The 20689-nt window shown below is 47.3% G+C and overlaps 1 protein-coding gene across 2 annotated transcripts in view; it reads left to right on the top strand.

Moving 5' to 3' along the window:
• LOC146870322 (flotillin-1-like) overlaps positions 1-20689 on the top strand; it is a 259354-nt gene that overhangs the window by 168349 nt on the left and 70316 nt on the right. For both annotated transcript variants that reach the window (XM_085640181.1, XM_085640178.1), the window contains exon 10: positions 15216-15261. In XM_085640181.1, coding sequence (XP_085496307.1) covers positions 15216-15261 — 46 coding nt within the window. The remainder of the gene's footprint in view (positions 1-15215; positions 15262-20689) is intronic.

Raw genomic sequence — 20689 nt, 5'->3', positions numbered from 1 at the left:
CACCACCACATAAAGGCAATCCCATATCAAAGTCTGGAATTGCAAGGTGGATTGTCAAATGTATACAAATTTGCTATCACAAAGCAAAACGTATTCTGTCTATTCCCCCTAAAGCCCACTCTACCCGCAAAATAGGGGCTTCAATGAAATTTTTAGGGAACATTCCCTTAGATTATATCTGCAAAGCGGCTACATGGTCTACACTGCACACATTCACAAAACACTATTGTGTAGATGTGCAGGCAAAGCCACAAGTTAGTGTGGGCCAGACTGTACTCAAAACACTATTTCAAACTACTGCAACAGATACTGGTGGTCGCCGCTAAGGAGGAGTACTGCTATGCAGTCTATGCACAGTGTGTGATCTGCAGCTAATATGCCTCGAACGAAAAATGCTACTTACCAGTATGCAGCTGTTCTTGGCATGTAGAGCTGCAGATTCACACACGCCCACCCACCTCCCCGGCTACCTTTATCTGTTCCAGTATTATCTTAATTAGATACAACATACATGGACATCTATTTCTGTTTCTCACAAAACGCCATCATTTCCCTTCTTGGCGAAAAATAATCTGAAGATGGAGTCGATGCCCATGCGCACTATTGTCCAAAGGAGGAGTCAATCTTGTGACTTCCAAAGACTTATTCCAATATAACAACAAAGTGCAAACATCCGGGCCCAACACCAGATGGTGATCTAAACTCAGTGTGTGAATCTGCAGCTCTACACGCCAAGAACAGATGCATACTGGTAAGTAGCATTTCCTTACTTTTTGTCCTCCAACCATCTTTTCATGGTATTGTTGTGGTGTAGATTCACGTGTCCACCTTCCTCCATGGATGCCAGCAATGATCCCAAATGTTGTGATCTTGACTTCAATGAACACAATGCACAGTACCCTTGTTATGGAGAGTACACTCCACTTACACTGCTCACCCGCTGAGAGGAAAAAAGTTGGAGATGTCTGAACCCATCTGTTAGACCCGGCATCCTGGGCACCAGGGCACTCGGGTTACTGCCCTCCAATCGCATCAAGTGAAGTGTTCCCCGCTGGTGCCCCTGGGGCCTCAGTACTAGTGGACCCAAAACTGGATAACCAAGTACTCCTCTCCAGCACTTGACTCTCTCAGGGTAGCGAGACAGAGCAGTCTTAAGCTTACTCTAGGAGGAGATTTGGGGTTAGACATTCAGAATACAGTGCACACTGTGCTAACAGCTGATAAAATTAATGTCCAGTCAGTGCTTTACTTTTTATAAAAGAAAAGTACTGTAATACATACAAGAATTATACTACGCAAGAAAGATTATGGCAAACATTATGATGCACCAGAAAAGGATAAGTATAAAGCTATGCTCTCAGATTTTTTTTAAAAAGTTGATTTCCGAGAAAAGTCAATACTATACATCACAAATAGAAAAAGCTGGTAATTCCAGCAAAGAACTCTTTCAAACTGTAAAACTTCTAACCTCAGGTGTGATACAAGATTATGCCAATCATAGTCAAGAGTTTTGTGATGCACTCGCTCACAATTTTTTACCATTTTGCCCATTCTAATTCACACACTAAATTAGTGCAAGATGACACTCCCAAACCGTTTTTTCTTAATTTTACTCCCACATCGGCAACTCAAGTAGCTAAACTTATTTCCATGGCCAAATCAGGATCACCAGAAGATCCTTGTCCCACTAGAATTTTACATAGTATTAGTCAATTCATGGGACCTTATTTGTCTACACTATTTAACCAGATGATCTCACAAGGATCCTTTCCCACTGGGTGGAAACAGGCTTGTATTTTGCCTCTTTTACAAAAAGCTAATTTGAATTCGACCGACCCTGCCAATTATCGACCTATCGCAAGAATTCTTCTGCCTGCACAGATAATTGAGAAAATCATAAATACAGAACTCTCTACGTTTATCGCAGACAGTGAGGTTGTAGATCATAGCCAGTTCAGTTTTAGAACCAATCAACTGAAACGGTGTTGATTAAAACTACGGAAGAGATCATGCTCTCCTGGTCCAACGATTAAAAACAATAGGGATAGGAGGAGAAGCCCCCTCCCTACTGACATCCTTTTTTATCAGAAAGATCCCAAACTGTCCACCTAGGCTAATTCAAGTTGGCACCTTTTTCACTGCCGTGCGGGGTCCCTCGGGGATCCTCGTTGAGCCCTACGCTTTTTAACATTTATGTGGCCGAATTGGCACCACTGATCAGAAGTTTTAATTTGATTCCTACCTCCTACGCCGACGATACCCAGTTAGTCATCTCGACAGTAGAAAAGGATATCAATCATTCTCTAAAGCTTCATGATTGTATGATTAAGTTAAGTAGCTGGATGAGCAATCACTGCTTGAAATTAAATTCAAGCAAGACTGAGGTGATCATGTTTGGTAATCTCTTTCCACCGTGGTCCCCTAAATGGTGGCCAGATAATCTCTGCCCCCCTCCTACACGGGTAACCAAGGCTAAAAACCTTGGAGTCATTATAGATGACAAATTGAGCCTGAAGTCTCAAGTATTCAAGGTGGTGTCCTCCGCCTACTTCATGATTAAAACCTTAAGAAAAATATTTCCTTTCATTCCCGCAAAATCAAGAAAGATAGTTGTGACCTCTCTAGTCTTATCAAAAGTTGATTATTGCAATGGGCTATATATCCATATTCAATCCACTCTCCTTAGAAAGTTGCAAAGGGTACAAAATGCCGCTGCAAGACTCATATTGGACATGCCTAAGCACCAGTCAGTTAGGAAAGGGATTCAAGACCTGCATTGGCTGCCAGTCGGCCAGCGGGTAACATTTAAGGCGCTTTGTATCGCCTACAAGGCTCTCCACAAGGAAGGTCCGAAATTCTTATGGGACCTTTTTAAATGGTATTCCCCCAGTAGACCGCTATGATCGGCAAATATGAATCTGATGCCTACTGTCAGAATCAAAAAAAATTAACTGGGGTGGAAGGAGTTTCAGCTATAATACTATAAAGGAATGGAACTCCCTCCCACTATATCTTAGGAAAGTTCAGAAAGCAACTAAAGACATGGCTCTTTTAGGATCAGTGGTCTGAAACACAGCATGGAGAACTGGTAGCGACAAGACACCTTAGGGTATAAGTGCGCTATACAATTGATAATAACATAACTTAACATAAAACTAGGATAAACAGTGAAAAACAGATGTCTCTACAACTCTCTGGGCCAGAGCTCTGACCCCCAACAGTATTATAGCATCTAGACGCCAAGTAAAAACACAGTTAACATGAAGACACGATTAGCATTGCATCTTACAGACCATGTTGCACAGAGTTGCTCTCATTCATGATACGAATCTTTGGATTGAAAGGATATAGTTTCAGCATATGATGTGAATTCAAAGGTTCTTGATCAGCCCCTTAACCCCCACCCAAAGCAACAGAAGTGCCCTCCCGTCCTGAGCGAGGACACCGCTCTAGTGGCGTCAGGAATATGACCACAGGTGCCTGATGTCTTGACACAGTTTACTGGAGTCCCACTAGTGCAGAAGCCACTGGCTAGCTACAGGAGGGTACCGCTGGACAGAGTGCCAGTTCACCCTGATACCCACAGATATCACAAAAAGAAAGGCGGGGGGGCCTGTTTCACTGGCCTCTATTACCCAGCGGCAACTTGTACAGGCTCCCACAGCGCAGGAGAGGGGTCTGGGCAAAGCGATCTCTCCTTCAAGGACTGGGATAAAGCTTCCCCTTCTCTGACTCCCTTGATGTGCTGCAAGATTCCTTTCCTCCTCTGCATCTGTCTACAGTTTACTTGTTCAATGCGCCCGCTAAACAAGTCTCACAGAAACAGCTGGTCCTCTCCCATGCTGCTGATGCCCTGGATCCTCATCGAACTCTTGGCCGCAGAATCCGTCAGTCATAGAGAAAACGTCCTCCAATTCCAGACGCAGTAAGCAAGTTTCTTATCTTTCCTTCACCCGCGGGTCGCGGTTGGCTTCCTTTGGACGGACCTGGTGTGAGCCACCTCTTCAGTCATGGACCAGTCATGAACAACAGCTGACTACTCAGGCCAGACTTTTATCACCTCTGATTGATCGGCTGAGCCAATCAGAGGGTCTGCTACTTTTGAATCCCGATTACACCTCCAATCACAAACCCTTCATGGTGTGTTCGATGCTTGACCAAAGCATTCAGAGATGCCCTACTGTCTTCCCTTGTACCATCCCGTGATGTTCCCTAAAGAGGAATTTGAATTAACTCCAGAACAGGAGGCACTGACTAGTGGGGGAAGATCCACTTAGCAGGGTTAGTGCAGCTAAACCCAGATAAGAGCTGTGTCTCTACCCCAGCCCACCAGGCCTCTCCAAGGAATTGGGATGGGCAGGGGGGAGCTGGGATGTCCAGCAGAACAGCTTGCATTACACACAATGGCTCAACTCACCATTCTTCCCCAGTACACCCACTGGCTCTCAAACACAAGTCAGGTAGACAAAGGGAACAGGACCTCAGGCAAGGGAGAGGCTGCACAGCATTGATCAGGAGGGTGGTTAGTGACTCACCCTCCTGAGTATAGATTTATTGCTGACACTATCAGACTAGCCTGGGTAGAGAGGCCAGAAGCCACTCTCTGAAAAATAGGGGTGCACTAGGCATGCCCCCTCGACTGCAGAGCCAATCTCTAGGGTCTCAATCCATGTAAACAGGGAGACCCTCAGTGGACATGTAGGATTGTCATGCTCACTGAGATAGAGATCTAGAAACCATACAGTAGCTTTTGAGTGACTGGCCTGGAGATCAGCATAAGGCAGGGGAAGCACTCTCTCCAGAGACTTGAAGTGGACTTCTCGTCCCAACACCATCACTACATGGTAGGAGTATTTGCATCATGGGAATCTACAGCAGTACACAGTACGATCAGATGGCTACAAAGTACCATTTTCCTTTCACAACAATACCATCCAGTATTAGTCCAGTAAGGTTGTTATCATTGTCTGCGTCAGGGTGAACTGTTCCCACCGACAACACTTTCATGACCATTTGGGCATGTGGATTTCTCCCCCCCCGGCTTGATCCCTGGATCTGTGACTTAAAATGTGTTTAGGCATCAAACACACAGAAGGTGATGGGGGGGGGTTGCAATAACCATTGGCAAACGCTAGAGGTAGCCTTCCAACTCCTTGTTCTTTTGCCACCTCTCATTAGCTTAGATTACATTGAAAGCCTATCTGCAAACATTAACACAACACATTAACACAAGTGACAACAATACACTTCACTGTCATCTCCTATACCATCCCCCCGGCAACACCACCACATTCACCGAACATCTGTCCGACCTAATTGCTCACTGCTCACTCGCCAACAACCTAATTCTGGGCAACATGAACCTACACTGGAATGAAAAAAACAACCAGCTAATCCAAAACCTGAATGATTTACTACTCAGTAACAACCTTAACCAGCACTGCTCAGAACCCATAACAAAGGAACAATCCTCAACGCCATTATCGCCCAACGCGACATAATCACAATCGACCACATCCTGCCCGTTGACTGGTCCGACCACCACCTAATCCTATTCCACATCACTCAACCAATCACATATCAACCTCCCAACCAAGCCCCCCCCCCCCCCCCCCCCCAAATGGACGAGAAATCTAGCACAGATCACCACGGCCGACCTAGACGAAAGGGTAGGCTCGCTCCTGCCTATCTTCACAGATGATCTCTCCACAACGGAACTCACCTCTCACTATAACTCAACTATGACATCCATCCTGGACCAATTAGCCCCCTGAAACAAAAAAAAACTAGGAACATTCCATCCAGATCCTGGTTCAACACCGACATCAACGCTGAAAGAAGACAACTAAGAGCCACAGAACGACTATGGAGGAACAACCCTTCTACTAGCCTTCACGAACAACTCAAAGGAAATACAAAAAAAGACATCCACAACGAAAAAACCACCTTCTTCTGCACCGCCCTAGACAACCCAAGAAACCGGCCTAAAGAACTCTTCAACATCATCAGGCAACAAACTTCCAAGCCCTCCGCTACCCCAGGTCAGGCCTCCAAAGACCTGTGTGACAACTTCTTCAAAGACAAGATCACCAAGATTGAGCTTTCACTAGACATCAACCTCAATCCCTCCTGCACAAACCCAACCCCAGAGACCGAAACCAGCGCACCCAAGCACCCAATGAAAGCCTGGAAATTCTTCAACCCCATACCTGAGGATGAGATTCTTAAACTGATCTCCACCTCCAAACCCGCATCTCACATCCTAGATCCGATACCCACCCAATTGACCAAAAAGCTGAAACTCTCCTTAGCCCCGTTCTGGTGCAACATCATAAAACGCTCCCTAAAAACTGGCATCATACCAGACTACCTCAAAATCGGCCAAGTCAAGCCACTACTGAAAAAACCGGGCCTGGACACCAACAATCTGAATAACTTCAGACCCGTTTCCAATCTCCCCCTTTTATCCAAAATCCTCAGTGTATTCTCCTACAACTGATTCCGCACATAGACAGCATCAACCTGCTAGACCCCACCAATCGGGCTGCAGAAAAAACTGTAGCACCGAAACCGCGATCCTGAACATCGTGGACGACATCAGCAAGTCTTTAGATACCGACCAATGCTGCCTACTCATCCTCCTGGGCCTATCGGCAGCCTTTGACATGGTTGATCACAATCTACTCATCAAGGCTCTCCAAGATAGAGTAGGCGCAGACGAGGTGGTCCTACACTGGTCTCCTTCTTACACAACCGCTCCCAAAGGGTAAAAATCAAAACCTTTACATCCGACCTATACTCCGTCAGCAGAGGTGTCCCCGAAGGCTCAGTGCTTGCCCCTCAACTGTTCAACATATACATGGAACCCCTCACCTCCCTACTCAAAAAGCCAACAACCATTTCCACCTCTATGCAGACGACAAATCTATCTGGAAACCTCCTCCATTGAAGACATTCAGAGACTTAATGACACTCTTAAAGAAGTCCAACACTGGCTATCTATAAACCACCTTAAACTCAACCAAGACAAAACAGAAATCATTCTCATCTCCAACAAAGAAGAACACCCTCAAATCGTGGAATGGCTAAAAGCAATCGATGCTCTCAACGGTAATCTCACTTTGGCCAACTCTATAAAATCATTCGAAATCACCCTAGACCCAAAACTCGACATGGCCAAACACATCAAGAACTCCGCAAAGAGCGCCTTCCTCAATCTGAAGCTACTCAATAAAATAAAACCCTTCATCCCACCCAAGGACCTCAAACAAGGCACCCAATGCCTGGTGCTATCTAGACTCGACTATGGGAATGCAGTCCTCACCGGTACAGCAAAATCCCACCTAGCTCCCCTCAAAACAACTCTTAATGCAGCTGCCAAAATGGTCACCGAAGTTAAGAAATACGATCACATTTCACCCACACTCAGAACTAAAATGTCTTCCAGTAGAAATGTGAGCCAGCTTCAGAACGGCCTACCTCATGCACAAAGCCCTGCACACAGGGAAACCCGACTACCTGGCCTCCAAACTAAAGGAGGCCGGTCAGGCAACGAAGCTCAGGAGCTCCAACACCCTACTTCTCATCCCTATGAAAACGCGCAAAGAAAAAACCTCTGCACGATCCTTCGCTGGAAACGCACCCAAAATCTGGAACTCCATCCCAGCTGATATCAGGACTATCCCTTCCTTTGTAAAATTAAAAAAACTCCTAAAAAACTTCTTCCTCAACCGTGCCTTCCCAAACTGATAGCCGCCGACGAAGCATACAAGCTAGCATTCTGCAGCACCCTGACACTTTCTCATTAAGACCTCCCTCCCCCAGCGCCCGGCTACCCTCCTCATCCCCCCCTCCCTGAAAGAGGTTCAGCCAATGACAACGTGCCTGCATCAAGGCTTCTCAGGACTCCCCTACAATAATGGTGCACTGCACGCTGGGACTTCCAAATTAATATGTATACTAATGCCTTATTGTGTGATTCCTGCATTATAACTGTTGTAAAGCGCTCCAATACACTCTGGACTGGCCAGCGCTATATAAAACTCCTTAATAAATAATTAGACCCAGCCATATGCCAATCAGTCCTGGTCCTCCTCCAATAGTTCAGTTCCAAGCTCTTTATTTCGACCACCTGGGCCTTAAAAGTAAAATTTATCACACTGGTGACATATGTCTAAAATAGTATCAATACATCCAAATAGTACCTAAAAATATAAAAAATGTAAATGTATATAATTATACACACGTACTTAAAATAAGACATATAATTGAAAATGAAATGTTGAAAGGATTCCCCCAATACGGTCCAGATGGGACACGCAGAAATATAAGTCAGTGAGGTAGAGAGCGACCTAGGACTTTTTTGCGTGGCACCCACTTTGCACCCAAACATTTTGCAATAGAGATAACCATTGGCATGGAAGAGTCTGATCTAAAGATACGGAGGGCGTCCTGGTAGATCCATACACCTATTGGCCTACAAATCGATGCCAACCAATTGTGGCGAGGGGATAAGTAGCCTGGGCAAGCAAACATAACATGGGCTACACATTTTTCTTTGGGTGGTCACATATAGTACAAGTGCTACCTCCTTTGCATTTCCAGCCAAATGTAAATGACCTGAGGGGTTCATGTGCCTATATGAAACTGAAAATTAAGTTTTCGGTGCAGTGGAACAGTCACTACATCCCAGAATAATTCCCGCCCCCAGCATGACCTAATGTCCATGTAATCACTTGTAAGCTTGGCAGCGGCTGACTTCCGAACATCCTCAGCCTCCAAAAATGACTGATATTTCATTTTCATCTCAGTCTTAGATGGAAAGGCGTATGTATTCTGTTGGTCTCACAAATCAGGGAGTCCTGACAAATACAGGGATGACTTCATGTTTGAGAACCATGGAATTTAATTGGTCAGCCTTCATAACGTTCTTTAATCTGTCTGTATATTGAGCGAGCTCGGGAGTGATCCACAGGCGCCTCTGATACAATAAGGACCACAGGCGAATTTTATGTGTGACCCTAGTAACTCATAGATCACAGAACAGTGGGTATAACGGAGTGTTGGCTGGGAGGGGAATCGGGTTCCTAATGAACTTGTTCTCAGATTTTACGACGTCATCGTGTTTGGAGAACCCCCACAGCTCAGCCCCACACAAGGCTGACCCCAAAACCCTTGGCTTCGTAGATTTTAAGTGCAGGAGAAATGCGTTTAGTGTAGATGTCGAAAACTCTAAGTATTGCACCAGGGATCTGTTTTACCCTGGTGGTGGCCTTGCAAATGTGCGTCTGCCGAGACATACACTCTGCTATGGTAACCCCCAAATAAACAAATGAGTCAACTTGTTCTAGGGGTGATCCTCCCAAGACTAGTTTTCTCTTGAAAGATTTATGCTGCTTAAAGGACATCACCTTAGACTTTGAAGTGTTAATTTCCAGGCCCCGATCCACACAGAATAAAAATCATGGGTGGGTCATACCCAGGTCAGCCAAAATACTCCCCGATTTTGGTCTTAAAATCAAATCGAAAGACGATTTCGGGTCGACAAACGCGACGTAAAAACTGCCGCCACGGATCAATACAGTTCTCCAGTATACTACCATAAATCGAAAGGCCTGCTCGTTAGTTGATACCCTGGTGCGGAAGCCTGCTTGAAAGGGGCTAAGGATGTTATACTAGTCTATCCAATTTAGTATCTTATTAAGTAGATACCAACCAAAAATCTTCTGAATGCAATCTTTAAGCCTTATTGGCCAATAGAAACGGTCTGAAACTGCCAGGTCAGTTTCTTCCTGAACCGGAACAAAAGCAACCCACTGCCGGTTTTGGCCTGTTTGGGCCTCCTTTGTCAGGTGTAGCTTTGCTCCAGTGGCACAGTTAGGGGAATTGCACCCGGAAGTTCTGGATGGACTGTTCCCATGATGAGCAGGGTCAGAACTCATTTGCATAAGACAGGCCTTTGTCTAGATTGGCACAGTGGGTGAAAAACAATGGATTGGAATGCTACCCTAAGCAATTGCCAGTGGTTAGACTATTTGCAGCGTCCTCCCATCACCTTTCTGTGTCTTAGGAAACACCGTAAGTGGCCAAGCGTTCGCCAGGACGTGGGTCCCTTGCTCATGGATCAATATGGGCTTTACTTTATTGACGAGCCCTTATTAGGCTGGAACCATTGTGGGGTAGCTTGTTGGCCCTTTTAAAGGTTAGAATATTTGCAGGCATTCATCCTATCACCTTTTCTGTGAATTGTGTGTTTAGGCTTGTCAGGCTTCAGATGTGACACCCTTTGTCTGGAGGAGCCAGAGTATCTCAGTGCACCTTTAGTTGTGTGCGACTTCCACATTCGTAACACTTGCGGTCAGTGGCAGCGCATGTACCAGTGTGCAGGAGGCTGTAACTGCAGTGTGTGCAGTCTTACGGTAGAGCACTTTGTGGCATGAGTGTCTTGGAGGTGACTGAAGAGTGTTGCCTGCACCTTCCTCCCTCCATCTCCATGCAGTAACCCTGCTTGAAGTCCAGCAGGGTGGGCAGCCATTGCTGTTTGAAGGGTCCCAGCCGACGTGTGTTGGCTCATACTTTTTCTGATCTTAGTTCACCTCACCATGAACACATGTGGATGTTTATTAATTTTTTTATTTAAGACGTTTTATATAGCTCTGGCTTCACCCTTAGGTATCAGAGCACTTTACATTGGGAAGACGATAGCACATAGGTTACAAAAACCAATGGCACCGAAAAGAAACATAGAGATATAATAGGCTTAAGCAACCAAGTAAAGAAGATATCTTGATTATGATACAAAGTGAAAGGATGAAGCTATTTTCTAAGCAACATAGAAATAAAAAAATTCAAATTATTAAACAGTAAAAGGAACTAGTCTCGTTATTGTCGATACAAAGTGAAAGGATGGAGCTATTTACTAGGCCGTATATGGGTAACGTAGTTACAAATAATTAAGCAGTAAAAAGGAACTAGACTCATATTTTGAAAGAAACGGAAGGGTTAGACGAGAGTGGAGGGAGGGGTGGCTAAATTTAAGGAGAGGGGTAAACCGAGGGGGACGCAAGAGGTGTGGAAGGGTAAGGTGGCGGGCTATTAAGTGTTGGTGGAGTGCAGGAGAGGTGGGAGAAAGGGGGGAAGGATTGGGGATTCAAGACGGAAAGAGACTGAACAGCAAGTATGAGCATAGAATGATTATGGACCCCAATATTTGTTGAGCAGGTGCAATTTAAGGTCTTTTTTTAAACTGACGTATGAAGGATTCAGTTGTAGGTCTTTGGGGAGGGTATTACAGATGCTGGGAGCCTTACCAGAGAAGGAGCGAGATGTTGGAGCGTAAAAAGTGTGCCTTTGGCAGAGTTTTTTTACGTGGTGGTTGAGCGTAAACTTACTGTCGAGGGTGATGCCGAGGAATTTAACCGATTCAGAGAGGGAGAGTGTACAGTTATGGGCAGTAAGGTCAGTGATCCATGTATGGATGGGGAGAGGGTTGTTTTTAGGAGAGAAGAGAATGATTTCAGTTTTGTTAAGATTAAGTTTGAGATGATTGGAATGGAACCAGTTTTATATGTTAGTAAGGGCGGTGTTAAGGTGCAGTACATCAGAGAGGGATTTAATTTTATAGTACAGTTGGGTGTCATCAGCATATAGTTGATAGTTAATACCGGCTTGTTTGAGATTGAGGGTAAGGGGTTCCATGAAAAGGTTGAAAAGAGCAGGAGAGAGGATTTATCCTTGGGGGACACCAAGGGAGACGAGTGGGGCTAGATAGGCAGTTGTGGATTTGTACTTGTTGGGTTCTGTGTTGGAAATAGGATTTGGGTTAGAGTGAAAGATTGGTCAATTTTGACAATTTTTTTCAGAAAAAAAGTTAGGTATTTCTTTGCATTTGCTAGTGGTGGCCGTCCTGCTAGGTGGGGCAGGGGATGTTTGATTTCTAATAATGTTGAACAGTTCTCTGGGTCTGTTTTTTGCTCAAGAGAGCTGTGATCGGAAGAATAAAGCCTTTTCGGTGAAAATTTGTTTCTTGTACACAGATCTAGCGGTTCGGAGGAGGACCAGATTGGGGGGGGGAAGGGTGTTGTCTCCAGGTTCTTTCTGCCAGTCTAAGTGCCCGTCTTTCATTATTGAGGTCTGGGTTATACCAAGTTTTGGAAGGGATATTTTTAAGAGTTTTTGGTTTGGGTGGTGCAAGTTGATGTAGAACCTCTAGAGCTAGATATATTGTAGTGCTCAGTGAGATCGTTTGTATTGAGAGAGGGAGGAGAGCAACTGAGTTGATCTTGGAGTTTAGCCTCCAGTAAATCTGGGGGGATACGTTTAAGGTTTCTGGTTAATATTGTGGTTTTGTTGATTTTAGAAGGGGCAGGCTGGGCTAAGGGTGAGATCGAGAACAGTATGAGGTGGTGGTCAAACCAGTCAATAGGGATAATGTTGGAAAGAGATGCCAGATTACTGTTAGCAATGATGGCGTCAAGGGTAGCCCCTTTAGAATGGGTTGGGGTAAGGCAGAGTTGCTTGAGGTTATTTATCTCAAGGAGGTTATTGAGAAGTTTGATGGTTGGGTCGTCTGGCAAGTTCCAGTGAAGGTTGAATTCTCCTAGAAAGAGGTTTTTAGAGTTCGAAAGGGACGATTGTAAAAGAAGTTCAGATATTTCCTCGGGGAAGGGAAGAGGTTCACCTGGAGGGTGATAGATGTTGTGTAGATGCATTGGGGGGGGCGCCTTGCATTTTAAATTCTGCTCCAAGGTATTCAAAAGTTTTGAAGTCAGTGTTTTTGGCTAGGGATAGCTGGAGTTCATTTTTAAAGATTATTGCTAGACCTCCTCCTATTCTTTTAGGTCTGTCTTTTCTAAGGATAGAATAACCGGGGGGAGAGAGTAAGTCTAGGATGGGTGTGGAGTGATCCTCGAGCCAAGTTTCCGTGAGGAAGGCAAGGTCTATATCTTCACCAAGGATGGATTCGGAAATTTCTGAGGCATGACAAACCGCTGAGCGGCAGTTCACAAGCATGCATGTCAGGGGCTTGGGGTTAGTTATGGGGGGTGGCACGAGTGGATAGCGGTAAGTTGCGGGCGGGGGTCTGGGCGAGCAAGGAGAGGAGAGCGTTCTGCTGGTCCCGTTAATGACAGTGATGGAGGAATGAGGAAGGGCCGCAACCTTGCGGGGGGCCTTATGAGAGTAGGAATTGCAGAGGTTGGAGGTGGAGTAGTCATTCAAGGTGCGACAAGGTCTCTGAGAGCAATTTTGAAGTGGTGTGGTTTTACTGAGTTTGGGATTGAGTTTTGGGGAGCCAGTGCGTGGCGAAGTGGGCCAAGAGGGGCGGGCTATCAGTTTGGAGGATTTGGAGTTAGTGAAATCCTCTCTAAGACGGACTAATTCGGATAGGAGGGAGGCAATGTTGCGATCAATACTGCAAAGTGTCTGGGTTAAAAGAGAGAGTTGGGGCGCATTGGGTGAGGCGGGGGGTGAGGTATGTTCTAAGTTGGTTGGAGAAGGTGGTCTAGCGTTCGTAGAAGGTGATTAGTCTGGATGGGGGTGAGTGAAGTCTTGTAGCAGTGGGCGAAAGGGAGGATGTGGGGGGGAGAAAGGGGGGCTCCGGTCGCCAGAGGGGGATGGGGAGTGGGGGAGGACTGGGTCGTACTGGAGGTAGTTTGGGCAGGGGGAGGGTGGGAGGTTTCGGAGTTGATCAGGGTTGGAGGTCTGTTGTTCTGGGAGGGAGGGAAGCCTGTGAGATGGCAGGTTCTGACAGACATTGTGGGGAGGGGAGTGGGGGTGGATTGGATATTAGTGGAGGTAGTTGTTTGGGATAGACCAGGGTTGGTTCGGGTGGGGGTTAGTTGTTCGGAGAGGGTGAGAGGTCTATGGGGTGACAAGTGGGGCATTGCGGCAGTGGGAGTGAGGTGCTCCTGGCGGGTGGAGAGAGGGGAGATATGGCTGTGTGTGGGAGGGATGGGCATGGAGAGAAAAATGGGATAGTTAAAGAGGTAGAGGACTGTTAAAAGGGGAGCAGAGTGGGTGTACGTGGTTAGTGGAGAGGCAGCACTGGTATTGGGGTCATGGGGTGAGTTCAGGTAGGGGGGTAGGGTCAGAGAGGGTAGTGACTGGACAGGCTGGGGGAAATTTTTGGGGGGGGAAGGAGAACGGTTAGGAGCGGTTTGGGGGGAGAGGGGAGAGGAGTAGGTAGGGACATTTGGTGGGACAGAGTGCTAAAATGCTGTTCAAAGATATTAAGGTGGTGTTCAGAGGCTTGGATGAGGATATTTGCAGTTTTGAAGATGGGGATGTCAATTTCACCGTGAAAGGTGGAGGATGGAGTAGTAGAGAGTTTGAAACCGTAGGGAATATTGTTAGAAGTAGCAATTGGGAGTTGGCGAAGGAAAGTGCTCTTCCATTTGGAGGGGCATTTAGAGTAGAAAATGTAGCTAGTTTTTATGGGGGACGCGAGTTGTGTACAATTAGGGTTTCAGGATGTCGGCTAAGTACTTTATGTTTACATTTTTTCTTGGCGTTTTTAGAGAGATTGGAAGGGTAGGTAATGGACCATGAGTTAGGGCCATGCCTGGTGAGGGGGGTGTTAAGGGGTGATGTAGTGGGGCAGGTTCGGAACGCGGGAGAGGGACTAAGGGGGGACATGATGGACAAACTGGTTGGAGGAGGGGGGAGAAAAAAAAGGGGGGAAGGAATAGCATATATATATATGTCTCTCTCTCGACATAGGGATGGTTTCTCTCCAGCCACTTAGAAAGTCTCCTGTGCATTCCTCTCTAGGACAGCCAACACACCAAGACACCACTTTTCCAGTCCTAGAATTTATTTGACCAAATCAGTGTATTCTGGATTTTGGCGGCGGGTCTGATCTATTGAGCCAGCTGAACTTGCACATCCACATTTGGTTAGGAAAAAAGGAAAGCCCTTAACTGGACATGTAGCCATCTGGTCATACTGCACCCCCCCTCCCCCCCCGGCCCCCGCTGCCACTCCCTGAAACAGACTTCATCCCTCTATTTCTCTGTGCGCCCCACCATTTTTCTCTCCCATCCGTGTGTTGGCTTTTTAAGTCTCCCTGCACTTGGATATTCTCCAGCCTGCCTCCCTCCACTCTTTCCCTTAAACCTCTGACAGGGTTGTCTCTGAACACCTTCCCTGTGCACTTTTTCTGCCTTGTGCTCTCTCTCCAGAAGAGTGATGTTCACATTCTCATCTTTCCTGTCCAGACTGCAGCTGATCATGCAGGCAGAAGCAGAAGCGGAGTCGGTCAAGGTAAGTTGTCACTTCTGTAGGCCAAGCTTCTAGTTCCACTCATTCTGTGGTCTCCCTGCAGGTCTGCCTGGTTCCTCTGTGATTGGCGCACCTTGAGGACCAAACTGAAATCATTCTTCATGTCTACTCTCTTCTGACTCCTGACATCCAGTTTGCTGCATGCACCTTTGACCCCCTGACTCCATGTGTTCTCTCCTGTCCGCCTCAGCTCCCTGGTGCTGCATGCTTTTTGCTGACTTCACTGAGCCATGACAAAGTGTGCTCCCTGCATCCCGATGTCCTGCCTGCTGCACCCTCCCTGCGGATTCTAGTGCCTCCTGGTTCATGTGTTGTTCCTGCTGGCCTCACTGGCTCCCAGGGTGCTCTGTGCAGCCTTGTATCCCACTGTCCCCAGACTCCCTGCATGCTGGACACTCCCTGCAGATTTCAGTGACTCCTGGTTCAATTGTGCTACTGCTGGCCTCACTGGTTCCCAGGGTGCTCTGTGCAGCCTTGTATCCCACTCTCCCCTCACACCCTGCTTTCTGCACCCTCCCTGCAGATTTTAGTGACTCCTGGTTCATGTGTGCTACTGCTGGCTTCACTGACTCCCAGGGTGCTCTGTGCAGTCTTGTATCCCACTGTCCCCTGTCTCCCTGCATACTCCGTTGTCTCCTGATTTCATCTGTAGTCCCTGCTGGCCACACCAGTTCCCTGCTTGCCGCATTCTGTCTCGTGCTAGCCTTCCTAACTCCTGGCATCAGGTGTTGTCCCTGCTGGCCTCACTGAGTCCCAGGATGCCCTGTGCAGCCTTGTATCCCACTCTCCCCTCATCCCTTCCATGCTGCACCCTCCCTGCGGATTCTAGTGACTCCTGGCTTCATGTGTTGTCCCTGCTGGCCTCACTGACTCATAGGGTGTTCTGTGCAGCCTTGTATCCCACTCTCCCCTCACACCCTGCTTTCTACACCCTCCCTTCAGATTTTAGTGACTCCTGGTTCATGTGTGCTACTGCTGGCCTCACTGACTCCCAAGGTGCTTGGTGCAGCCTTATATCCCACTGTCAGCAGACTCCCTGCATACTCCGTTGTCTCCTGATTTCATCTGTAGGCCCTGCTGGCCACACCAGTTCCCTGCTTGCTGCATACTGTCCCGTGCTAGCATTCCTAACTCCTGGCTCTGTGTATAGCGCTTTTCCTGCATGGATCCCTTTTGTAGCATGAAATGTTTACTGGATTCACGTGCTGTACATTATTCCACCATCCAGTGGTTAGGCCACAAGTGCAAGGTGTTGACATAGATGGAGCCTGAATGACTCACTGTGATGTTGATCCTAAGCCCACAATGCCCCCTAACGTCACCTGGTTAGAACTGGGGGTCTCTAGTTGGCAGAGGTGGGCACCTTTGACCAAATGGGGACCCTTGCTTCTAAGTCAGGGAAAGGGGATTACTCTCCTGGATAACCCCTGCTCACCCCTTGGTAGCTTGGCAGGAGCAGACAGGCTTATCTCAGAGGCATTGTGTTAAGCATTTGTGAACACATACAGTAATACAGTGAAAACACTACAGAGGAACACTACACAGGCTTTATAAAAATAAGTGTTCGAGGCATATGAGCTGCAGAATTCACACTGTTGCATACATCGCCATCTGGTGTTGGGCTCGGATGCTTGCACTTTGTCTTGGAAGAAGTCTTTTGTAGTCACGAGATCGGTGACTCCTCCCTTAGACGATAGTGCGTATGGGCATCGACTCCATCCTCATATTTTGTTTCCGCCATCTGGGCCGTATGTAACTTCAGCCCTCCGGTTCGGTACCGTGTTTTCCAAACCTTTTCGACGCGCTTACTCACATACTTGATTCCGGTCGTCGACGCCGGCCCCTGGGCCTATCAACGCCATTCAGGCCTACGGCTATTGGAAAGGACTCCATTTAAAAAATGCCCCCAGTGTGGAGCTAAATTACCACACAGCGACCAACTCAAGGTCTGCAACCTCTGTCTCTCGCCAGAGCACGAGGAGGAGAATTGCCAAGCCTGCGCCTCCTTCCGGTCCAAGAAGACTATCCATGATCGCCGGGCTCGACGACACGTTATGGCACAACAGGCTGCACCGGTGCCAGAAGACATCTTCGATGAGGGCCCCGACGTTCCAGAGGCAGAGGACTCAGAGGATCTCAACATCGTATCCGAAGCAGATGACTTCGATGACCTCATCACTCCAGGTCAACGAGTGAGAGCAACTGCCCCTGCCCCAACCCCACCCGAGAAACAAAAGGTTCCGGTCAAGACTTCGCCTGAAGGCCTTCGTCGCGACCATAAGAAAACTGCAGAAGCCCCTGACCCGGCTCCAAAGACAAAAAAAAGCCTTCTGGCAGCTCGGGACTGAGCAAGCCGCACGTCACTGCCCATAAAAACACCGTTGGCACCGAAAGCGGGAACACATCCTACTCCCGCTGTCTCCAAAAAGGCCTCGGCACCGAGCACCTCGGCACCCAAAGAACACAAGCCCTCTGATCCGAAATCACCTCGAAAGCATTTGGATCCAAAACAGATTTCGGACTCGACGCCGAAGGACCCCAAAACGCCTTCTAAGGCTCCAGAGCAGAAATCTAAACCACGTTCGTAACAGAAAAAATCGGCGCTGAAAGTCAACAACGACGAGGAAGAACTATTTCGACCGGATCATATCGATCCGAAACAGAAAACGCTGCATGTGGACCCTAAAACAGGCCATATTGTCAGTATTCCACACAACAAGAGGAAATTGGACACCCCACATATCCCTGAGGTCCCTGTGAAGAAAAGAGATTGTGCAACTTCACCTTTAAGAGCCTCTTCTCCTGTTCTTCCTACTAAGCCTTTCTCTCCTCCAAAGTCTCCCATACTTCCCCCATATTCACCACCACCACAGGATGATGATGACCTAGGGGGTAGGGGTGGAAATAAGGAACCTTTCACTGATCCTGATGATGACACTGACATACCGCAAGACCCATGGGACAACTACAACGTCCCTGTAGATCCTCCAGATCTTCCTGATCCAGATGCATACCCGACTAAGCCATCTCCCCCAGATGACAACATTGGTTTTAGTCAGCTTATTGATAGGGAAGCCCAATATCATGGCGTCCAAATGCATTCAGACCCCACAGAGGAAGACTTCCTAGTAGACACTTTTGCACAGTCACAAAAGACAGTACAAACACTACTAGGAGTCACCACAGCACCCAGGGTATTCACAAAGTGCCTTGCGGTAGTAGCAGCACACTTGCGAAGGCAGCAGATCCATGTTTTTCCATACCTGGACGACTGACTAATAAAAGCCAAGTCATACAACCAGTGTGTTCACCATACTTACCAAACGATTCAGCTACTACACAACTTGGGGTTCACAGTAAACTACACCAAGTCGCACCTTAAGCCCTCCTACCTTAATCCGTATCTAGGAGCCACAATAGCTACTTCCAAAGTTCTAGCACCACCCAATCCAGCCAGGATAGCCAGTATGCAAACCCTCATCACAAACTTTCAACTCAAACACTCTCTCTCAGCTCGAGTGTTTATGCAGCTCATAGGAATTATGGCCTCTTGCATTTTTATTGTACCTCATGCAAGACTTCAGATGCGCCCTTTACAAGAATGCTTAGCACATCAGTGGAACCAGGCTCAAGGTCAACTTACAGATATAGTGTTGGTAGACCGCTGCACACATTGCTCTCTGCAGTGGTGCAACACACACAACCTTTCCAGAGGGCGGCCGTTCCTAGAACCAGTTCCACAGATAGTGCTAACAGCGAACGCATCACTCACCGGCTGGGGAGCCCATCTCCTAAACCACACAATTCCGGGCAGGTGGACCACTCAACAAAAAGTGCTCCACATCAATCACCTAGAATTACTGGCAATATTTCTAGCGATAAAGTCATTCCAAGTATATCTCCTCAACAAGACTGTCCTAGTCCGCGCGGACAATATGACCGCAATGTATTACATACAGAAACAAGGAGGACCACATTCTTTGCAGCTGTCTCACCTGGCGCAAAGCATATGGAGATAGGCCATTCCACAAAACATATATCTTCTGGCAGAACATCTTCCAGGAGTGAACAATCCAATTGCGGCTCTAAGTCGTCAGCAGCGTCGGGGAGATGCGGTGTCGTTGGCGCTGTGCGGCGTCGGTTCCTTGCTTTGGGGGAGGCGATGCGTCGGGTCCTCGATGCTTGCGCAAAGCAGGGGAGGCATCTGTTCCTTACTGGAGAGGATGTGACGTCACGATGGTGCCGAAACCATGGTTCCGTACGATGTAGATGGATTCTTGACCACCCACGTCGACGATCGGCTCCGCGATGATGTCTGCATCGGAGCCGATGCGGCACAGCAGCAGGCGTCGGGCCTACGTCGCAAGTCGGAGCAGCGCTCACGGTTTCGATGCAGATTATGGCGTCGCTCGCTGGCGTCGATGTTGCAAATTCCTTCTGTAGCAGCTAGAACAGCAAGTTCCAGATGCAGGCAAACAGAAGGTGTGAACTCTTCTGTATCCCTGAGACTTCAGACGGGAGGCAAGCTCAAATTCAAGCCCTCGGAGAAATATTCTGCAAGATGATGAAAGTTCCTTAAAAGTTCCTTCTCATTTCCTTAGCAATAAAGAAACCACTGCAGGCCAACCCAGCAAACAGCACACTGGCAGAGGGGCAGTCCGAACTCCTTCAGCTTTCTTGGTTCTTCTCCTTGGCAAAGGTCTGTCTTGATTTCCCAGAAGTGATCTAAAGTCTTGGGGTCTGGGCCCCAATATTTATACTAGCAAATCATTTGTCCTCTGAAGGTAGAGGATCCTGTACCTAGTTCAAACTAGTTCTGGGTGCATTCTACCAGTGCACACCTTGTTCCTTTGTCAATGTGGGCCAGGAGGTGGAACCAGCATTGTGGAAGGCAGGCACAGCCCTATTCAGGCCCAGGTGCTATTCCGCCTACCGCACTACATGCAAATAGGTCTATTTAGCCCTGTCCCCTGAAGCCTCCCCAGCCCCGGTCACTCACAAACCAGACATGCAATACACAAGCTAGCAGAGGCAGGCTGGATGGTTAGGCAAGAAAATACCTACTTTCTAAAAGTGGTATTTTCAAACACAGAATGTTAAAACCAACTTTACTAAAAGATGTATTTTATCAGTCTGAGTTCAGCATACTAAATTCGTTTTTCTACCATGTTTCCCTGGGATAGTTAGGATTAGAAGATGTTCTAATTAAACAAAGGGATTCTACCACTTTTCAATATATCCTTCCTTGTGTTGGAAGCTATAAGGTGGTGGGGAAATTGTGTTTAAACCCAAGGAATTGTCATGGGAAATGCTATGTGTTTTTAAAATACCCCTCACACACTAAGAATCCCTTAGTGTCATGCCTCATCATGGAGGTCCTCCGGTCCATCTACGGGGTGGGGCGTGCTGC

This window comes from Triturus cristatus, chromosome 1_1 (assembly GCF_964204655.1).
Source record: "Triturus cristatus chromosome 1_1, aTriCri1.1, whole genome shotgun sequence".
NCBI classification, from domain to species: domain Eukaryota; kingdom Metazoa; phylum Chordata; class Amphibia; order Caudata; family Salamandridae; genus Triturus; species Triturus cristatus.
This window is presented reverse-complemented; position numbering and strand designations above follow the sequence as displayed.